The sequence below is a fragment of the Delphinapterus leucas genome, unplaced genomic scaffold (genome assembly GCF_059928025.1).
Source record: "Delphinapterus leucas isolate spDelLeu-1000000601 "Yukka" unplaced genomic scaffold, BTC_Dleu_Yukka2 spDelLeu_asBTCV2_sq25, whole genome shotgun sequence".
In the NCBI taxonomy this organism is placed as follows: Eukaryota; Metazoa; Chordata; class Mammalia; order Artiodactyla; family Monodontidae; genus Delphinapterus; species Delphinapterus leucas.
Genome location: NW_028322234.1, coordinates 7,465,522 through 7,487,659, shown reverse-complemented (window position 1 = coordinate 7,487,659; position 22,138 = coordinate 7,465,522). Strand labels below are relative to the sequence as shown.

Sequence of the window (22,138 nt, the reverse complement as noted above, 5' to 3'; positions counted from 1 at the left end):
GAATGAAGCACTGACACATGCTACTGCGTGGATGAACCTTAAAACACCAGGCTGAGTGAAAGAAGCCAGACTCATAAGGCCACATACTGTATGACTGCATTGATATGAAATGTCCAGAACAGGAAAATTCAGAGACAGAAAGCAGATTAGTGGTTGCCAGGGGCTGCAGGAGGGCAGATGGGAAGTGACTGCTAATGCGGACAGGGTTTCTTTTGGGGGTGATGGAAGTGTTCTGGAACTAGATAAGAGGCAATGGTTGCACAGCATGGTGAATGTATTTAATGCCACTGGATCGTATACTTTATTTTTTTAATTTTATTAATTTATTGGCTGCGTTGGGTCTTCATTGCTGCATGTGGACTTTCTCTAGTTGTGGCGAACGGGGGGCTACTCTTCATTGCGGTGCGCGGGCTTCTCATTGTGATGGCTTCTCTTGTTGCGGAGCACGGGCTCTAGGAGTACGGGCTTCAGAAGTTGTGGCTTGCGGGCTGTAAAGCGCAGGCTCAGTAGTTGTGGCGCACAGGCTTAGTTGCTCCACGGCATGTGGGATCTTCCCAGACTAGGGCTGGAACCCGTGTCCCCTGCATTGGCAGGCAGACTCTTAACCACTGCGCCACCGGGAAGTCCCTGGATCATACACTTTAAAATGGTTGAAGTGGTAAGTGTTATGTGTATTTTATCACAATGATTAAAAAAGAAACAGCGTGGAAGCACTGATGGAATGAAAAACAAATGTCAGAGTAAGAAAAATGTGTTTGCAAATGCAGAAAATATCTGAGGAAGGAAGAGTAAGAAATTGATAACAGTGGGGGCTTTGGGGAGGGAACCAGAATATGGGGGAGGTGAAAGTGGGGGTGGAGGGGAGACACCCTCAGCATTTCTTCCACTGTGTACATACATGGACTACTCAGAAATAAAAGACGAGGGCTTCCCTGGTGGCGCAGTGGTTAAGAATCCACCTGCCAAGGCAGGGTACACGGGTTCCGGGAAGATCCCACATGCCACGGAGCAACTAAGCCCGTGAGCCACAAGTACTGAGCCTGCGCTCTAGAGCTCACGAGCCACAACTACTGAAGCCCACATGCCTAGAGCCCATGCTCCGCAACAAGAGAAGCCACCGCAACGAGAAGCCCGCGCAACAAAACAAAGAGTAGCCCCTGCTCGCCGCAAATAGAGAAAGCCTGCACAAAGCAACGAAGAACCAACACAGCCAAAAATAAATAATAAATAAATTTTAAAAAAAGGAAATAAAGATGATACACTCTCTTTTTTAAAAAACAACACTCGATTTTTTTAAATTGTGGTAAAACCATAAAATTGACCACTTTCAAGTGTACAGTTCAGCAATGTTAAGAGTACATTCTTCGCATTGCTGTGCAACCAACCTTCAGAACTCTTTTCATCTTGCAAAACTGAAACTGTACCCACGAAACAACTCTCCATTCCCCACCCCCCCAGCCCCTGGCACCCACCCTTCTACTTTCTTTCACTGTGAATTTCAATACTTCTAGGGATCTCATATGAGCGGAATCATACAGTATTTGTCCTTTTGTGACTGGGTTATTTCATTTAGCATAATGTCCTCAAGGTTCATCCATGTAGTAGCATGTGTCAGAATGTCCTTCCTTTTTAAGGCTGAATAATATTCCACTGTCTGAATGGGCCACATTTCGTTTATCCATCTATCCATCAGTGGACACTTGGGTTGCTTCCACTTTTTGGCCATCCTGAGTAATGCTGCTGTGAACATGGATACACAAGTATCTTTTTGAGATCCTGCTTTCAATTCTTTAGACCATTCAACTTTTCTAACTTCCTATTTGGAAATATTTTAAGACTGACAAAGTTGCAAAAATAATTCCCTCTCCATGGACACTTAACTAAACCATTGTCAAAACCAGGATATTGGGGCTTCCCTGGTGGCACAGTGGTTAAGAATATTCCTGCCAATGCAGGTGACACAGGTTCAAGCCCTGGTCCAGGAAGATCCCACACACGGCGGAGCAACTAAGCCCGTGCACTGCAACTACTGAGCCTGCACTCTAGAGCCCGGGAGCCACAACTACTGAGCCCGCGTGCCACAACTACTGAAGCCCACACACCTAGAGTCCATGCTCTGCAACAAGAGAAGCCAACGCAGCGAGAAGCCAGTGCACTGCAACGAAGAGTAGCCCCTGCTCGCCGCAACTAGAGAAAGCCCGGGTGCAGCAATGAAGACCCCACGCAGCCAATAAATAAATAAATAAATAAATAAATAAATAAATAAAAACCAGGAAATTGACGGTACGACGTAATGGACTCAGGTACCACACCTTATTTCCCGGAGTTGTAAAAACAAACAAACAAAGAAACAAAACAAACAAAAACATTTCATTTGTGAAGAATTTTTCCTTTTAAAATTTCTATGCAATATTCTTAGGGAGAGAATGGAGGGCAGCAAGTGTGGTGGTTAGAGCCAGATCGCCTGAGTTCAAATTCTGCCTAGTTCCTCACATGGTGCCTGCTCTCAGATGAGTTATTTTCCCATTCCAAACCTCAGTTTCCTCATCTGTAAAATGGGGATCAAAGAGTACTGGGGCCCCAGTGAGTCCTGGGAAGGAAGGTAAAGTATATAATAGGAGTATTAACAAAGATAACAATGTGGTCACACAGAGTGTCTTCATGGAGCATCTTTTTTTTTTTTATTGATGTATAGTTGATTGACAATGATGTGTTAATTACTACTGTATAGCAAAGTGATTCAGTTATACATATATATACATTCTTTTTCATATTCTTTTCCGTTATGGTTTATCACAGGATATTGAATTTATTACCTGCACTATACAGTATTTTTTAAATAGAATGCGCTGTTTGCATAAGGAAAGATGAGTGTGATGTATTGCTTAGTCAATCAACAAACCCACAGTCTATCCAGTTTCTTCCACATGCTCTCTCTCCATGCCAACCCCAATCTCTCCTAACACGTGTCACTGCTGTAATTTCACTTTTATTCATACACTTGTGCAGCTGCCGACTGTCTCCCTCTGGACTGTGAGCCTGGGAGGGCAAGGACCTGATCTGACTTGGTCACCGCTGTGCACAGGGCCCAGCACAAATCAGTGCTCAATAAATATGCTAAGTAGAGCAGAACCCACCATGCTGGCTTGGGAAAGAAGCTGCATTTCTCTGTGGGCTCCCACCCTGACAGCCCTGGGAGATTAGGGGCTCACAGCCACAGACAGCCAGGTGGGGAAGGCTAGGACTGGAGCTGGATTCAGATCACACCCCTAGGATCTCCAAGACTCTTCGCATTGCCAGCTCCTGCTGGGTGTGGCCTTGGGGGAGGTGGGAGAGAGTGGAAGCCCATGGGACCCCATGGCGCCTTCTTGGGGCTCCTTCCTTTTGGCTCTGCCAGTTCAGGGACTGGATGGGCCTTTTGGCCGAGTTAGGCAGAGTGACATCTGGGTAGACATGTGCGTTTCAAAGGGTGAATGCCCCTTTTTCTCCAGGTGGTCTTGAGATGTGTGAGTCCTTTCGGGGGCTCAGACTAGAAGATGGAGCGGGTGCTTTTGTTACTGAACCAAACTTGGGTCTGCTCACCCACGTGCAGTAAAGCCAATCTACTGACACCAGGTTGTGGTGAAGGAAAGTGCAGGGTTTATTGTAAGGTGCCATACAAGGAGAAGGGTGGCTCCGGTGGCTTGTGCTCAAAAACCCCAAACACCCAGAAAGGTTTCAGCAAAACATTTTTCAAGGCCAAGTGAGGGAGGTGGGTCGCAGGGTATGTGATCAGCTTGTGCTGATCCCTGGCGGTCCAGTAGTTAGGATTCTATGCTTTCACTGCTGAGGGCGCAGGTCTGATCAGGGAACTAAGATCCTTCAAGCCACGTGGCCAAAATTTAAAAAAGAAAGAAACAGAGAAACAAAGAATAAGAAAAAAAAAAGATGCCTATAGTTTTCTAGCAATTTTCTTTTTTTTCCTTTTGCGAAGTGGGTTCTGGTAATCCTCAGAAGCTGTGAACGTCGTGGCAGGAGGGGGAGGTGGGGGAAGCAGTTTCCACGTGCAACTTAAAACAGAAGAAAACAAAATTAAGGAAGATAAATCTTTTTTTTTAAGAACTTACATTTTAAAAAAATATTTGTTTATTTATTTGGCTGCATTGGATCTTTGTTGCGGCACACGGGCTCTCTAGTTGTGGTGCGTGTGGGCTTAGTTGCCCCGAAGCATGTGCGATCTTAGTTCCCCAACCAAGGATGGAACCTGCGTCCCCTGCATTGGAAGGCAGATTCTTTTTTTTTTTTTGCGGTACGCGGGCCTCTCACTGTTGTGGCCTCTCCCGTTGCAGAGCACAGGCTCCGGATGCGCAGGCTCAGCGACCATGGCTCACGGGCCCAGCCGCTCGGCGGCATGTGGGATCCTTCACGGACCGGGCCACGAACCCGTGTCCCTTAGCATCGGCAGACAGACTCTCAACCACTGCGCCACCAGGGAAGCCCCCCCTTTTCTCTCTGTTTTAGAATCTAACCACTAAGCTCAACCCACTGCCTGCTCCCGGGGATTGGGGGTGGGGGAGGATTTACATATAATTTTTTAATGAATGGAAAATATTCTGTCTAGTGGAGGAAACATAGCTTACTCAACCAGTCCACTGCTGTTAGACATTTATATTCTTTCTGCTGTTTTAGAATTGGCAACATTGTTGCAAGGTCTTGGTATGGAGCAGTTCCCTTCATTTGCAAGACCTCCTTAGTATAAAATTTCAGAAGTGAATTACTGAGTTGCAGGGTGTGACACTTTTATGGATTTTGAAACATAATGCCATTTCTCCCCCACTTAAAAGAAAATATATGTCTACCAGTTTCATGACAACCTTGCCAGCACTGAGTTTTATGATCCCCCTCCCCCTTTTTTTTTTAAGTGGAGGATAGTGTATCTTTTTTAATTTGATAGGTACCTTGGTTCACACTCTTCAGGTTTCCGCTGTCAGAAATACAATTTAAACTGGACTGGAAAAAAATAGAGGAGTATTTTCAAGGGATAGGAAAGGATGACGATTTTCTGAAGCATCAGGTACAGCTGGATCCAGGATTAAACACGGCCAAGACTCTAAAGTGAAAATATGGCCATGTCTGTACCGGACTCACATTACTCCAGCTCTGCAATTCCAGGAGACTTCCAGGGAAGACCTCTGATTGGTTGAGCCCGGGTCATGTGTCCATGATGGGGGGAAGGAAAAACTGTGCTGACAGCCTAAAATAGTGGCCCATGCAAACTCTCACGTTGCTCCTACAAGTCGGGGTCAAGAAGGCTTAAGTGTGCAAATGAGCAATTACAGCGTGGTACAATTACAAACCAGGTAATGATGAAAATCAATGCAAGGTACTGAAGTTCAAAGTATAAGAGAAGGAAAGATTAGATTGGGGGGGGCAGTCACTGAAGAATTCACAGAGCAGCTATGCATTAGTGAAGGGCCTGCCAACTGCTAGGGACAGAGTCCACACTCCAAGTGAATTAAGCAATAAAAGACAACTTGTTGGGGCTTCCCTGGTGGCGCAGTGGTTGAGAGTACGCCTGCCGATGCAGGGGACACGGGTTCGTGCCCCGGTCCGGGAAGATCCCACAAGCCGCAGAGCGGCTGGGCCCGTGAGCCATGGCCGCTGAGCCTGCGCGTCCGGAGCCTGTGCTCCGCAACGGGAGAGGCCACAACAGTGAGAGGCCCGCGTACAACAAAAAAAAAAAAAAAAAAAAAAAGACAACTTGTTGGGCTCATATAAGTGGAAAGTCGCACCTTATGACTTCAGATATAGCTAGATCCAGGGGCTAAAACTGTGCCTCTTTTCCACAGAGGAATTCTATGTTAGATTCAACCTGCAGAGAGCTTCTTCCAGAAGATCAATCGGGATGGCACTGGGCTTTCACTATTGCACTTTAAAAAACCTCTATGAAAAGCACTTTTCTCCCTTCTGGCCCTCAGTATCCGTCCCAAGGGTGAGTCTAATTGGCCTTGGTTGGTCACTTGCTCCTCTTTAGCCAACGACTATGCCCAGGTGGACGGAGAACTCCGATTGGCCACCCCTGTGTTGAAAGAGCTGACCAAATCTGCAGTAACCATAGTCCGCCACACGGGGTCACCCAAGCAGAATTTTCAAGGATGAACAGGAGTTTGTCAGTTGTGCAAAAGGAGAAGGACTGAACATAGAAAAGTCTAGAAAAGTCAGAACGAGGTGAACCAGCATGCAATTTTCTTCCTACTTCCACCACCATGTTGACGCTGGAGCACTTCATGTAGCCCAGTTTATGTCGTTTACATCAAAGCGGCCTTTACCCTCGGCAAATAAGGCTCGGCTGGTCACACTGATCCCTCTAGCCCAATCGGCATATCACTGTTGGCCACTTACTAGCATCCGGCACACTTCCCTGACCTCACCAGCAACCCTGGGAGCAACCCCAAGCCAATGATAGAGGGGAAAATGAACTCTGCCCTAATCCTGGGTGGGACCACTTTGAGACACAAGTTCTTATGCTGTCTCCCTAAGGTCCACAGCTGGAGTAACCCTCAGGTGCCCACTTTGTCACCTGCTCATTGGCATCCACTGCAGGGACCCTTCCCTCCCTGTCTCAGGTCTCCATCCCCAGTGGGGACTTCCTGGGGTCACCCCCTGAATACTCCATGTGTCCTTGAGTCCTCACCTCAGGGTCAGCTTCTGGGGGAGGGCAGACCCCAAACTAAGACATGAAGGACAACTGTGGGTCCAGGGCTATCAGGTGCTTGGCACTCTATATGGGTTTCACATGTGATCACTCCACACAGTAACCCTGATTAGCAGAGATGATCACAGACTGTCCCCGACTTATGATGGTTTGACTTCAGATTTTTCAACTTCATGACGTGCAAAAGCAATCATTAGTAGAAACTGAACTTTGAATTTTGATCTTTTCCGGAGCTAGACATACACTCTCGTGATGCTGGGCAGTTGGCAGTGAGCCTCAGCTCCCGGTCAGTCATATGGTTACAATGGTAAATAACTGATACACTTAAAACTATTCTGTTTTTTACTTTCAGTACAGTGTTCAACACATTACATAAGATATTCAACATTTTATCAAATAGGTTTGTGTTTGATGATTTTGCTCCACTATAGGCTAATGTGAGTGTTCTGAGCGCGTTTAAGGTACGATGTTTAGTAGGCTAAATGTATTAAATGTCTTTTCAATTTACAATATTTTCAACGTATGATGGGTTTATTGGGACGTAACCCCATCGTAAGTCCAGGGAGATCTGTATTTCTGGTTTGTTTTTTTTTTTTTTGCGGTACGCGGGCCTCTCACTGTTGTGGCCTCTCCCGTTGCGGAGCACAGGCTCCGGACGCGCAGGCTCAGCGGCCATGGCTCACGGGCCCAGCCGCTCCGCGGCATGTGGTATCTTCCCGGACCGGGGCACAAACCCATGTCCCCTGCAACGGCAGGCGGACTCTCAACCACTGCGCCACCAGAGAAGCCCCTGTATTCCTGTTTTTAACGAGAAGGGAGAGGGAGAAACATGCCTGAGTCACTCAGTCCCTTCATAGCAAAGCCGGTCCCCAGACCCCTTTCCCCTCACCAGGTCCTGGAGGGTAGATCAGGGTAGACCTGATGCAGGGGAATCTTTTATTGAGAAGCTGAGCATCAGGGGCTCCCTGAGCTGGCTCTGAGAGGAATAGGGACTTTACAGCTGGAAGAGCTTGGCTCTGGGCTTGGTAAGAAAAAGCTCTCGGGAATTCCCTGGCCGTCCAGTGGTTAGGACTTGTCAGTGTCACTGCCGGGGCGGGTTCAATCCCTGGTCGTGGAACTAAGATTCCACAAGCCACGTGGTGCAGTCAAAAAATTAAAAAGAAAAGAAAAAGCTCTCGGGCCAGCGCTGACACTAAGGAGGCCTGGAAAAGGGTAGTCACTGGAGGAGAACACCTATGTCTCATTTACAGACCTGAAGGTCAAGACATCTGTGAAGTCAAGGCAGAGGAAGGAACCCTCGATGGTCATCCAGCTGGACCCTTCCTGGAAATTTAGGCTGCAGATATGCTCGTGAGTGTGTGAAAGTACATGCATGGTCACCTAGGAGACATGAACTATTCAAATAAATGTCTATGCTCAAAGGAATCATAGCTAATACTTGATGTAGTGGGTTGAGTATTGTCCCTAAAAAGAAATGTTCTAGCCTATCCTGGGTAACATAGATAAGTTCTAACCCCCATATCTGTGAATATGACCTTATTTGAAATAAAGTCTTTTTGCAGATATAATTAAGGATCTCAAGATGAAATTTATCCTAGATTTAGGGTGGGCCTAATAAGAGAAAGGAGTGTCCTCATAGAAAAGAAGAGGAAGATCTGAGACAGAGAAAAGCCATGTGATGTCAGAGGCAGAGACTGGAGTAATGTGTTTATAAACCAAAGCCTACAGGACTTCCCTGGTGGCACAGGGGTTAAGAATTTGCCTGCCAATGCAGGCGACACGGGTTCGAGCCCTGGTCTGGGAAGATCCCACATGCCGCGGAACAACTAAGCCCGTGTGCCACACCTACTGAGCCTACATGCCTAGAGCCCGTGCTCTGGAACAAGAGAAGCCACCGCAGTGAGAGGCCCACACACCATAGTGAAGAGTGGCTCCTGCTCGCCACAACTAGAGAAAGCCCGCATGCAGCAACGAAGACCCAACACAGCCAAAAATAAATATAAATACATTTATAAAAAGATAAAAAGAAATAAATAAACCAAGGACTACAAGGGTTGCTGGGAGAGAGGCATAGGATGAATTGTGCCTCAGATCCTTCAGAAGGAACCAACCCTGCCAACACCTTGATTTCAACTTCTGGGTCAAGTTTTATGGTTTAAAGTCACCCAGTTTGATCACTCTGTTACGGTAGCCCAAGGAAACTAATACCTTTTCCTAATTATTTTGTTTACCGGCTGTCTCCTCAGTGGGCTCCTAAGCCTCAGGAGGGCCTGGAGTTTTGTCTGGTTTATTCACTTATGTGTTTCTAGGAGCGGGTCCATAGTAGGTGCTCAATGTTGCACACCCGTGTATCAAGTGCTCAGTATGCGCCAGATTCTGTTCTACGTGCTTTTCCGTGGCTTAACTCGTTCTGTCCTCACTGCAACCTTCTAGCGCATACACTATTATTACGGCCATTTCAAAGGGAGGCAAACTGAGGCTCAAAGGGCACAGCCGGGATTCCAACCTACCAAAAGACGTGCCTTGGATAATGGTCAACTACAATAATGAGACTCAGGAGAGCAGGGGCCCGAAGGGAGACATAAGCACATCCCAATAACAACCAAACAGCTTCCATTTCTCTCTCTCGAAACTGGAGGTAATAACCGCCTTCGCCCACAGCGTGGAGCCGAGATCCGCGAGGGGTTCGCCTGCGCATGCGCTCTTGCCCACAAGGCCTCCTGCGCCTGCGCACATTGCTCCGCCCCCTTTTGCAGCACTCACGGCGGCACTTTACGAGTCTGTCCCTCATTTCTCCTGTGAGAACACGGCCCGCCCCGCCCTCGTGCTTAGTAGGCCTCGCCTTACTCTGCGTGGATTGGTTGTCCTTCCCACGAGCCCCTCTCTGACTGGCTCGCGTCGCTGCCACTCCATTTCAGCCTAGTGGCGCGCAGCGGGGCTGCTACCGGCGGGAACGTGAGCGGCGGCGGCGGTGGCGGAAGTGGCCGGGGACCCCGGTCTCCGCCGACACCATGGTGAGGGCAAGACGACGGGGGAGCCGGCCGCCAAGGGCCCTCGGGGCGGGTGCTGGGGCAGGGGTGATGCGGAGCGAGCGTGCCATCCGGGCCTCGAGTCCTCCCACCCCCGGCCCGAGGGGGTGGTAACTGAGACCGGGGACGGCAGGGGCTTCTTTCAGGACACCCAGCAAGTCGGTCTCAGGGGAACTTGGGACTGACCGAACGTGTAATCATAGTATAGCGGTCTAGCCGCAGTCTTCCCATTTTTCAGGTGGGGAAACAGGCCGGAGAGGAAGGGGACTCACCGAAGGGCCCGGTGAATGCCGCAGAGTGACTTTTCGGGCAGGGAAGTGACTCCGAGTGCATCCGACCAAGTCTAACCTCATAGATTGTAAAGCTAGAGGGCCAAGAAGTAGGGGGCCGGTGTGCGTTCTCAAATTAAACCAATTTAGGGAATTTCAGGGCTTGTAAGGCCCTTAGAATGCTAGCCGCACAACCTCCTGTGCCTCTCTTTTTCAGGCTGACAAACAGACCCAGAGAAGGGTTTGCTTCTTCCTCTGTCACACAGTATGTTGTTCAGAGGGAGAGGGGGTATTTTGAGCTAAGGATGGACTAACTGCATCCTCCCAGTTCACAAAAAGAAAAATTGAGGCCCTGACAGGAAGCCTCCCCGGGGCCATGGCGCTCACAAGTTGTGGAAGTTGTAGATCTAACCCAGAGAGTGTCTGTGCCCCCAGCGGGGAAACGGAGGTCCACACAGAGGAATTGAGAGCTGGGAGCTTCTTGGGAGAGTACCTGGCCCATCGGCACCTGAGTTGCTCTGAGATGGTTGCTGCACCTTTTTCAGAGCTGACCATGAGGGCTCACTAAATTCTCCTGGTCAGTGTGGGGATGGAGAGAAGGAAGCAGGTTCCTCTCTGCTGGAGGGTAGAGTTGGTCTGAGGGACTGGGCATGGAGACAAGATCTTTGTCTTTTATCCTCATACAGTCCCAGAGCCTAGAACAGTGTCTGTGTGAAGTACAGATTCATTCATTCAGCCTGTTCGCGCCTTCTGAGGAGTGTTCAGGAGTGGACAAGGCATGACACACTGCCTGTTCCCTGTGGTCAGGGCAGGGCCGGAAGCAGAGGTGTGGGCGAGGGAGTGGGTGGTCTGCAACAGCTTCCTGAGTTGGGAGCCTCAGGATACTATTAGGTCTAGCCCTGGATTGGTCCAGGCCTGAGGGTCAGACCCCAAGCGTGCTGAGAAAGGCCAGAAAAAGGAGTTCTCATGCCTGAAGCTCTTCTATGACTTTCCCGACTCCAGATGACCCTGTCTCCCCCTGAACTGGGTGTTTGGCCCTTTCCTGTCTCCCTGGCACCTTCAAGTGTCTTCCATCCCCCCACCCCTGCCACCACCCCTTCCCCTTGGCTTTTAAGTTCACCGGGATCCTCCCCTTCCCTTCGCCTCTGTCTCCAGCACAGTTTGGGGACAAGGACGTAGAAGATGGCAAGATGTGACCACTGCTTGGCATTGCTATCCCAGTGCCACCTCTCCTTTGAGCCTCTCCTTTGAGCAAGAACCCCCCTGCCCCAAGTGCCTCCCTTGGTGGTGTGTGCTGTATTTGTTCAGAAAATATTCACTGAGTCCTTCACGTGCGCCTGGCCCTGGTGTTCAGTGCTGGACAAAGTCCACACCCTCTGAATTTTCCAGTCTAGCAGGAGGCTTGTGGCACTTCCAGTCTAGCCAGGGAGACATAATAAATAAGCAAGTTAATTAGAGACTGGCTACGTCCTATAATAGAAACAGCAGAGGGTGGCCCAGGTGGAAACCTTGTTCCCTCCTTGGGGTTATAATGAGGGCCTGGCCGAGGGAGCAGCCACCAGCCTGGGGAAGGGCAAGAGGGAACCGAGGAACAGAGCTTGGCCAGCAGCACCGGGCATGGCCAAGTTTGCTGGACCGTGTCAGGCCTGGCTCTGGCCTGCCTAGGGGGCGGCTGCGCAGGCGAGGGTTGTGAGCAGGTGCTGGACCCATCTGTGTCGCAGCCGTATTCTGAGGGCACACTGCCAGCAACAGCTAAGGAGGCTGTGGGTCCTTCAGGGCTGTGCTGCCAGTAGCTGGGACAGGGTGGCAACCTGAGAGGGACTGGCATAGAGGCTCTGTATGCCACTGAAGGACGTCTGTGGGTCCCCTGCCGACGGGCATCAGCCTACTTTCCCCGGCTTTAGCAGGATCTTGCTCCGTGTGCCTGGGCAGGTCCCAACTGCTCTACCGCTGGTGCCTCATCTAGAGGGGCCTTGACTGCACTGCTGTGACCCTCCCTCCATCTCTCAGCACTGAGTCCATCTTCATTCTCGCCTTCCAGGGCTAAGCTGGTCCTGTCCCCTCTCTGCTGATCTGGGAGGAGGACCTAGGTGTGTCATCGCCCTGGTCCAGATTCCCATTGTGGGCACAGAGAACAGGCTTGCCCAGCAAAGCGTGAGGCTTCTCCGTTGTAAAATACCCCCTGGGTGTGTGGCTCGCGCACGCGCGGCTGAGCCTCCAGCTCTCCGCACCCGGCAGCATCACACAGATGCATTCCAGAGGAGAAGGCAGGAGCTGCAGGTTGGCCACATTGGGACCCCAGCCTGCCTGCCCACCCTCCTCGGAGCAGCCACCTCCTCTCCACGTGGCTCCTTCTTACTCCTTATCGTGCCCTTCCAGGAAGCCAGTGCAGGAAGTGGGCTTGGGCCTGGCTTCCTGCCGCCCCTGGATCTTCCCCGGGTGGCTCTTAGGGAAGGCCCGTGGGATGTGAGATATCCCCCCCACCAAGCCCTTCCATAGGGAGCCATCCTCTGGGGGTTGAGGGCCCCTTGTGGCCTCCTGAGAGAGGCCTCACAGTCCCCACCACCTGGAGAAGCAGCTGCCCCCTATTGGAGGGTGAGGGTGGGCTGGGACTCCCCTGCCAAGAAGTCCTGGGGCTCAGGCCAACTTAGGGTTCCAAAGTTGCTCGGGCAAGGTGTGGTCCTTGCTGAGGCAGTTTCCCATCTTGTGGGGCCCTTGGTCTAGAACCTTCACCTGGCTATACTGGATAGGCTGTCACTGGACCCTGGACCCAAGCACTGCCACCTGAGTCACCGTTCTGGAGACCCAGAGACAGGCCCCAGTGTATGGGTTGTGATTTGTGTACCCTAAATGAAAAGAACTGACTTTTTTTCCCCAGTTACACTATATGTTGTTTATAAAAAAGAAATTCAGCAATAATGGGAAAAGAACTATCTTGAAAGTTCACCTTATCAGGGGGCGTTTTTAAATCCCATCCTTTATCTGCTCTCACTTGCAGTGACCACAGGCTTCTTCTGAAATGTTTCTTCCTCTCACCTGGTGAATTCCTCTATGAACACCCAGCTCAGATGTGGCCTCTGATTGGGAGGCCAGTTGCGCCTGGCCAAATCACTCTTGGTTCAATCAGGGCTGCCCCCTGAGCCCCCTGTGGGCTCAGCGTAAGCTGGCTTCTGACAGATGGGGTCAAGTCAAGCTCCGTCTCTCACTAGCTCACTGGTGCCGGGCAAGTTCCTCAGTCTCTAAGCCGCAGTATCTCCGTCCACAAAGTGGGTGTGATGATAACCACCTACCATGCCGACAATGAAAGGCCTAGCTAGAGCTGCATGTGTTAGCCTGGATGTATCTCAGAAACATCAGTGGAGCAAAAAATTCAAGCAGCAGCAGAACCCGTGTGCTGTGATGCTGTTTATAAGCATGGAGGGCTACACCTGGTCCTGTCAGGGGTGGGACTGTGTGCAGCCTGAGCTACAAAGAAATGCCCGGAATGGTCAGCGCCAAGACCAGAGGGCAGCTGCCTTTGCAATTGCAGGGGTGGGGGTGTTCCTGAGACTTTTCTGTCCTAAGCTAGGAGGCAGGTATGTGTCCTGGGCTTGGGCAGAGTTCAGAAGCTGCATTTCTGTCGGGGAATGTGTGCTCCTGGAGTGTCAGCCCTGCCCAGAGGCCAGGGCTCTACAGCGCTGGCTGATGAAACAAGTCATGTGCTTTTGTTTGCCTTTCAGCTTCCTTTGTCACTGCTGAAAACAGCTCAGAATCACCCAATGGTGAGTACATGCTGGTCTGGGATGGCACATTTCAGCGGGGACCAGCCTCAGCACAGGGACAGGGACACTGGGCAAAGGGTGAGGTGCCTCCAGCCAAAGCCGCTTCCTGCCTGTCCTCTTTTCCCTCCCACATGCGTCAGGACCTGTGTCATTTCTGCTCCTGATCAAAGTAATGCCTGCTTATTAAAAGTGTCAAATACTAGAGATTCAGAGAAAGTGGAAGCCCCTCTTTGTTCATCTTCCCAACAATTTAACTATTCTTTGATATATACACATCTGGACTTTTAACGTGTGTGTGAGCGTGAATGATTTTTTTAAAATATGGATAGGTTCATGCGATGCTCATTCCCTAAGCTGCTTTGTCCTTTCGTGATAAAGTGTGGTATATGTCAATATGTTCTGTTGTCTTTTCTTTTTTTTAAATTCAGACGTTATTCACATACCATACAATTCAACCTTTTGAAGTACAGTTTAGGGACGTTCAGTACATTCACAGTTTTGTGCAACCACCACCTCTATGTAGTTCCAGAGCAATCCTGTCACCCCAAAAGGTGACCCAGTCTCCATTAGCAGCTGCTCCCCTCCCCCTCCACCCGCCCCCCGCCCCAGCCCCGGGCAACCACGGATCTGCTTTCTGTCTCTGTGCATTTGTCTGTTCTGGACATTTCCTATAAGTGGGATCACACAACATGTGGCTTTTCGTGTCTGGCTTCCTTCACTCAGCATGATGTTCTTGGGGTTTGTCCACATTGTAGCATGTGTCAAAGCTTCATTCCTTACGGCCAGGTGATATTCCGTTGTGCGGATACATCACATTTTATTTATCCATTTGTCCACTGATGATGGACATTTGGGTTGTTACCACTTTTTGGCTATTCGTGAAGATTTTAGCTGCTGGGAACATCCGTGAACACATTTTTCCATGGATGTATGTCTTCGTTTCTCTTGGGCCGATAGCTGAGTTGATTCCTTTTATTTCTTTTTTTTTTTTCCAAACTTGAAAGTGATGACTTTACAAATCATATTTTAAATCTTAAAGTGGTTGCCAAGGGAAACGGGCAGAGTAGCTGGAAAATGTCTGCAGCACTGCAGAAGGCAGCAGGAGAGCGCATGATGTCTGCCAGGTGGCCGTACGGGGACTCGGCTGTATCGTCCTGCAGGCTCGCCAAGATCTCACCCTCGCCACGTCACTGTCACCCACCAGCAGGAACTTCAGCAGGAAGTCATAGGCACGGACCAGGCTGCCGCTGGCACTCATTATGCCAGCACCTGCACCCATGCCCGGCCCATGGAACAATGCAGAGGTGGCGGCTGTGAGCCCAGTGCCTCTCCAGCCCTGAGAGTTGATTTTTTTTTTAACTTTTTATTTTATGTTGGAGTATAGTTGATTAACAATGTTGTTAGTTTCAGGTGTACAGCAAAGTGATTCGGTTATACATATACACGTGTCTATTCTTTTTCAAATTTTTTCCCATTTAGGTTGTTACATAATATTGAGCGGAGTTCCCTGTGCTATACAGTACTTCCTTGTTGGTTATCCATTTTAAATATAGTCCTGTGTACATGTCAATCCCAAATTCCCTAACTATCCCTTCCCCCCACCAATCCCCTCTGGTAACCATAAGTTCATTCTCTAAGTTGATTCTTTTTTAAGTCTCAGCCTTTTCCTAGCAAAAGCCTGTCTTCTGCATGACGCGCTTTTCCCGAAACACATCAAAATAAGCAAGTAGTTATTGCAATGAAAAACAGTTTTTCCAGACCACCAAGGATCACATGTGTGCCATCACTGGGCACCTGCCTGGCCCCTGGCCACCCTTACTCATTCCTTTAAAGACGTGGGGCGGGGGGGGTTGTCTGTTTGTTTCTTCCGCACACAAAAAAATGGTTTCATCGTAGAAAGTCTACAATGCCCAGCAAAGCGTAGTGAGAAAGCAGAGCGTGTCTCCTGTAAGGTGGGCCCCTGGGGGCCTGGACATCGTGTGCTGTGGCCAGTGGGTCCCAAGAAGAGCCGAGGATGTGTCTGAATGAGGCCCGGTGGTGGTGGCCTGCTCTTCGGGGTAAGTCTGCACCCCTCTTAGGGCCTGAGACTGACGTGGGACCCGTTTTCTCTCCAGTTGGTGGAGCTCAAAAACGGGGAGACGTACAATGGGCACCTGGTGAGCTGCGACAACTGGATGAACATCAACTTGCGTGAGGTGATCTGCACGTCCAGGGTGAGTGCCCTCCACCCCGAGTCTGCACTCGCTGCCTGGGGGCCTTGGGGCAGCTCCGGTCTGGTGGGCAGAGCGAGTGGGGGTCGTGTGGCCAGGAATGCGCACTGGGACCTGGGGCTTTACAGAGCCTCAGCGTCCTCGCCTCCAAGTGGGGTAAAAGCCCTTCCCTGGGGCTTCCCTGGTGGCGCAGTGGTTGGGAGTCTGCCTGCCGATGCAGGGGACTGGGGTTCGTGCCCCGGTCCGGGAGGATCCCATATGCTGCGGAGCGGCTGGGCCCGTGAGCCATGGCCGCTGAGCCTGCGCGTCCGGGGCAAAAAAAAAAAAAAAAAAGCCCTTCCCTGGACGTGTGGGAGGAGTGGGAGGGTGCCTACCGCAGCCTATACCACCAGTCATCCTGCCAGGGGCGGGGCCTCTTGCAGGGGCGGGGCCCGAGAGACTAGTCAGGATGTTGGGGGGAACAGCCGGACAAGGCTCCAAGTCTCTCTAGTGCCCTGGACTTTGCACCTGCGGGGATGCTGCCCGGCAGGCACTGAGCTGCTCCTGCATCCCCGGGTGCCACCCCTGACCAAGAAGGACTTGGGCCTGGGGGGTGCTTCTGGCCATAAATCCCTGCTCTACAGGGAGGGGGTGGCCTCCAGGGCAGGCCCCACCCTCCTTGTTAGCCTCTGCTGCCTTTGGTCCTGGCTGTGGGCATTGCCCACCACGTGGGCCGTGGTGGCGTGACTGTGGGATGTGCAGGCCACCACGGGGCTTGTTTCCCCTGAGGCCTGAAACCAGGAAGTGCAGGGCCGGGGTGGGGAGAATGTTCCCCAGGGCCATCCCCGCCTTGGGCTGATCCAGAGCGATGAGGACAGTGGTGAAGGCGGGACTCCTTCCCCACTCTGCACTGGGTTCTGCTAGGGCTTTCCTTTCACCTTGATTCCAGTCTCCGTCCCCTGCCCAAGATAGCCCCTCATGTTACAGGGAGGAGGCTCCTGGAGGGCCCAGGCAGGGCCCGGCTGTCTGGCAGTGTGCCCCCAGGGCTCGCCACGCCAGCATACAGCAGAGCACAAGGCAGCCACTCTCACCCCGGTCTGTGCTCCTGGACAGTTCACACCCCAAAAGGCAGACAGAGGGCTGTGACCCCGTACCCTCACCTGCTCGGCTCTGTGACCTGCTTCTTGGGACCGAACTCCTTGGTGGCAGGCGTTTCCAGCGTGCCTGTGGCAGACGATGCCACAGTGCACAGCTGAGCGCTTGTCCTGCACGCCGCCGTTACGTCTGTGTCCACTTCTGGGACCTAGAACCAATCGCTGGGTCTCAGGGCAAGGTCCGTCCAGCCTCCATGGCCAGCCGAGACTGGACACGTGGCTCCCCCTGGGGAGTCCCCCTCTGTGACCCAGCGGTTGGGAGGAGAGGCTGGTGGGAGGTACCGTCTCACGCAGGTCACCCGGAGTCCTCATCTGTAAACAGGTGATGGCAGCCCCTCCTTCCCTTGGGTAGCAGGTGGCTGAACACAGAGATCCCAGGGGCTGAGAAAGCACGGGAGAGCAAGGGTCGGGAGGCATTTAGCTGCCCCCATGGAAAGCACAGTAAACCCTGTTCCTACAGGGAGCGCGCTGGGCTCGGCCTGCCCTTGGCTGAGGGAAAGCCTCGCGCTGAGCCACCGGCCCCAGCCCCAGCCCCGGCCCTGAGCTTCCACACAATCATTGTTTCTGTCTGGCTGTACTTTGCATCCCCACGGACTTGGCCCCTCGCCTACCATTTCTGGGAAAGGAATGCTCTGAGGCCTCTTGGGGTTCCTGTATGGGTCGGGGGCTCTCGTGTGTGCTCCTGGGAAGAGTTGGCCCGCAAACATTCCATTTGTCCCTGCCGAGTACCTCCACTGGGCTGGGCCAGATTGGCCCGGGCACCGCCGATGAGTGTCATGCAGGAGGACTGGGGCTTGCAGGGAGGCTGGAAGCAAGGCCTGTTGAGGGCTGGAGTTAGCCAGACATGAAAAGGTGGGAACAGCATGTGCAAAGTGCTGGGGCCCGGAAGCCCACTGTGTGTGTTCCAGAAAGTTCCATCTGGAAGGCACATCGAGTGCCGAGAGAGGGCAGCCAGGGTGGGGCTGGATCTCAGGCCCTCTGGAACCACACTGAGGAGTTTGGACCTCGTCCTTGGGCCAACGGGGCGCTGATTGGGATCTAAGCAGGGAGGTGTCTTGGTCTGATTTCTAGGCGTGGCGGGGGAGGGTTACCAGGCTTCTGGCCTGGGCAACAGGGGTGGGGCCGGAGAATTCATCTGATGGATGAGGCCCCGGGCTCCCGCCCAAGGGCAGCAGGAGGTAGCGTGGAGGGAAGGCCTTTTGCTGGTCGCAGGGTATTTGGTGGTGGTGGGGAAACAGTCAGCATCCTAAGAACTGCAGGGTTGGCGTTGCTCAGGAGTCTGCAACTTTACAAGCCCCTTGTCTCTCTAGCTTCCATTAGCTCTCCTGGAAACGGGCATCACTGGGAGCTGCCCCTGGCTGGCCCCAGTCCTGGCTCCCTACCCCCGTCCTGGCGCTCTTCACCCATCACACAGGGTTTCTGTCCTGCTCACTTGTGTCCCATGCCCAGCTCAGACCCTGCCACGAGATACTTGTGTGAATGAATGAGTCAGGGTGCATAGAGAGGGTTCCAGAAGGTGAGTTCTGGAAGGCTGGGGGCAGGAGGGGGAGGAGCTGGGCTGTGGCAGCACCTGGCGCGTGGGACAGCCTCACCCCTCTCCAGGCTTCGGGCTGCATCCCCCACTGGAGGACAGGCTGAGGACACGGAGGCTTCTCACGAGGCCCTGCCCCACCCTCTGTCATGTGTGAAGGGCTGCCAAGGATCTGGAGGGATCCTGCTGGAGGGCGGCCCCTCCAGTGTCCCGTCCAGGACGAAGAACTTTGCAGCCTGCGGGGGCGATGCCAGGTGCAGGTGGCCTGAGGGGACAGATGCTGCCCCGGCCATCTGCACCTGCTCTGCAGGGACCCTACCGCCCCCCCAAAGATCTGACACACACACCCTCTCTCACAGGACGGGGACAAATTCTGGCGGATGCCCGAGTGCTACATCCGCGGCAGCACCATCAAGTACCTGCGCATCCCTGATGAGATCATCGACATGGTCAAGGAGGAGGTGGTGGCCAAGGGCCGCGGCCGCGGTGGCCTGCAGCAGCAGAAGCAGCAGAAGGGCCGCGGAATGGGGGGCGCCGGGCGAGGTATGCCCTTCTCTCCCTGCTTCCTCCCTAGCAGGCTGCTGGGGCCTCCCCATTGGCGGGGGTGACTCTAGCACGTGGCATCCGTCCCGGCCCAGTGTTGACATTCTTGGCTGGTGCCGTCATGGTGCCGAGGGCCTGGCTCAGAGCCCCTCCTACGTGGAGCTGGGGGGCTGTGACTCATGGGGCTCCTCTGCAGAACAGCTGACGCTGCTGGTTGCCGCCTGTCCCCACCGCAGGAGCCCAACCCGGGGAGCCCAGCTGAGTCCTGGTGGTCAGTGCTGACCCTCACCCACCTGGGCCCTCCTGCCCCGCAGTGGCTCTCAGTGCTCCCTTAGGTCTGGGTCCAGGCCCACATAGACCTGGGACTTGAGCCCTGCCTGTGTTTCCTGGCAGGTGCTCTGGGCACCTCGCCAAGGCTCAGTTTCCCCTCTGCAGAGAGGGTCCTGCAGTGCCCACCTCACTAGACTGCGGGTGAGTACCCCAGCGCGGGGCCCCGGCATGGGACCCTTCCCTGCTATGACTCCTTTATACAAAGCCAAGGTCACGCCTTTTGGATAGATCCCAGCACACCACCCTGAGATTATAAATCTGGCATAAAATTAAACTTGTGCAGTCAGCTGGGGCCTGAGCCCAGAGGCCATCTGCAGACCCTGCCCTTCCCCGCCTCCCCCACCCGGCTCCTGTTCTTGGAGGGACCTGGCTTTGTCTCTTGCATCTGGAGGGGCCTCCTGTGTGCCAGGCCCGGGGCCCACCTTGGAGGCTCGTGGGCAGGGCTGGGAAGGACACAGGAGCCAGCCATGAGCTGAGGCTCACGTGACAATCAGAAAGGAGCCAGATGGAAGAGGGCAGGAGGGCACCCCAGGTGGAGAGTAGCCTAGGATTGGGGTGAGCAGGGTCCCAGGGGTCCCAGGACCTGTCCCCAGGGCTAGACCCTTCACTGGGGGCCACCACTGTCAAGTAAACTGCCTGAAGGAGCAGGGAGGAGGGGGAGAGCGGCTTGCTCGGGCGGCTCTGAACGGAGGCCACGGGGCCTTCCACAGCCAGTGGGAATCTCACAGGGGTCCCCGCATAGCCAGGCTCCCCTTGGCAAAGCTGGTCTTGCCCCATGAGACGTGAGGTTAGGCAGACCCTGCCAGCATTGGCTTCTGTCCCCAGAGGGCCCCCTGCATGTCTGTGGAGGAAGGGGGCCTGTGTGTACATTTCTATGTCCCCATGCTGCCCTGATCCTTCTGGGACCTCCCTGGGCCGGGGGCATGCCCTCCCTCCGACTGCTCACCTCCCCCAACAGCAGTGCCATTGTTCCACGTAAAATGTATTTTGGAAACAGCCCCACCACTGACTGCAGAGGTCAGGGCTCAGGAGGCTCCCCTGCCCCTTCTCCAGGCTGGACACGCACAAACCACCCAGTCGTTTCTCTCCTGGGCCAGATGCGGGTGGTGCCAGAGCAAGGAAGGCCCAGGTCCCCTGGTGCAGCTCCCAGCCTCACAGCTGGGGGTCATTGCCCCATCCCTGGACTGAGTCCAGGCCTTGTCTTAGTTCGTGCCCCCCCACCCTCCTCCTCCTGGAAGCCCTTCTGGCTTTGTCCTTCTGGTGACTGCCCTCCACCTTGGCCCCCAGCCTTCTCTTCCAGGAAGCCCGCCCCAAGCCCCAGTGTGACTTGGTGCCAACCTCTGTCCTCCCTGGCATCCTTCACACCCCTGGGGGGCCTGGTCTGGTCCCTTGTCACACTGAGAATGTTCTGGAGCACTACCCATGCCCAGCCCTGGTCGACACTCCATCTCAGATTCTCAGCCTGCCCTTCCCGCCAGAGGTAGGATCACTGCCCTCACTTTACGGAAGTGGAAGCTGAGACCCAGAGGGATTAAACAACTTGGCCACAGTCTAAGGATTCCAGTTCCTGGTCCCAGTCCACAGTGGGCCTCCCAGCCCGGCTCTGCTAAAGCCCCTTTCCCCTGTCTCACAGGTGTGTTTGGTGGCCGGGGCCGAGGTGGAATCCCAGGCACCGGCAGAGGTCAACCAGAAAAGAAGCCAGGCAGACAGGCGGGCAAACAGTGAGCTGCCCCTCTGTTCCCCAGAGATTGAGCCACCGCCACTGGGCATCTGCTTCCACCCGCAAGGCCGCGTTTCTACTCTCCAGTTTATGAGTCTGTTCAGAACAAAAAGAAGAGGCAGGTGTTGGGGGAGGACCCCCCTGCCTGTCGTCTTGTGATCCTCCTCTTTTTTTGTCAGCCAGCAGTTCTACAGTTGGAAACGTTATTCTGTGCTTCTGGTTTTGTGAAGTCGCAGCCAACTTGATTCCTGGAAGATTCTGTGTTTAATGAATCTTTAAAGCCCTCACTCTTGTTTTAAGGGCAGGCATTTTCCAAACAGGTTTGTTTTGCATTTTGTGTTAGATCCCTGTGTGGCGAACAGACGGGAGGTTTTTATTTTAAGCTGCTTGCGCTGAGATTGACAGCCTGGAGAGTTTCCTAAAACACGGACCCCGAAATTGCCTTTTCAAAACGAATCCAGGCGAACGTATGCCTCAGAAGCTGTTCTGGGGGACGACGCTGGGCCCTGTCTCTTCCCTTCCTCTCTCCCTCTTTGTGTTACAAAAATAAAAACAAATACAACTACAAACTGTAAATCCATAATTCCTTTTGAACCACTGGGTGCATCTAGTAGGTAGTGTCCTCAGGAAATCACAGCCCCATGCAAGAAGTTTCCTTTTGTACCCTGTGGCCTCTCACTGAGGGGAAGCATTTCGTTGGGACACTGGTTCCCATGTCCCTCAGCAGCCTCTTACAAAAGGTGGAAGGCAAGACTGGGCTCTGGGCAGTAGGTGACCCCCGCCTCTCTTTGTGGGGAGGTGGGGGGAGGAAAGTCCCAGGTGGGAGCCAGCGGGACACCCACACCGCCTGGCGTTGCCACCAGTGTTCTGCCCTCCGTCCCTGTTTTGCAAGCACCCTTCACACCAGAGTTCACCGAG

General features: G+C 53.0%; 1 protein-coding gene across 1 annotated transcript; it reads left to right on the top strand.

Annotated features, from left to right (window-relative positions):
* Positions 1-9,375: 9,375 nt before the first annotated feature.
* LSM4 (LSM4 homolog, U6 small nuclear RNA and mRNA degradation associated) lies at positions 9,376-21,789 on the top strand. Its single transcript, XM_022558611.2, is given in 8 exon segments — positions 9,376-9,414; positions 9,417-9,480; positions 9,483-9,599; positions 9,602-9,708; positions 13,712-13,753; positions 15,868-15,966; positions 18,987-19,170; positions 21,134-21,789. Coding segments are annotated over 8 exon segments (729 nt in total). The 5' UTR covers positions 9,376-9,390; the 3' UTR covers positions 21,226-21,789.
* Positions 21,790-22,138: the final 349 nt, after the last annotated feature.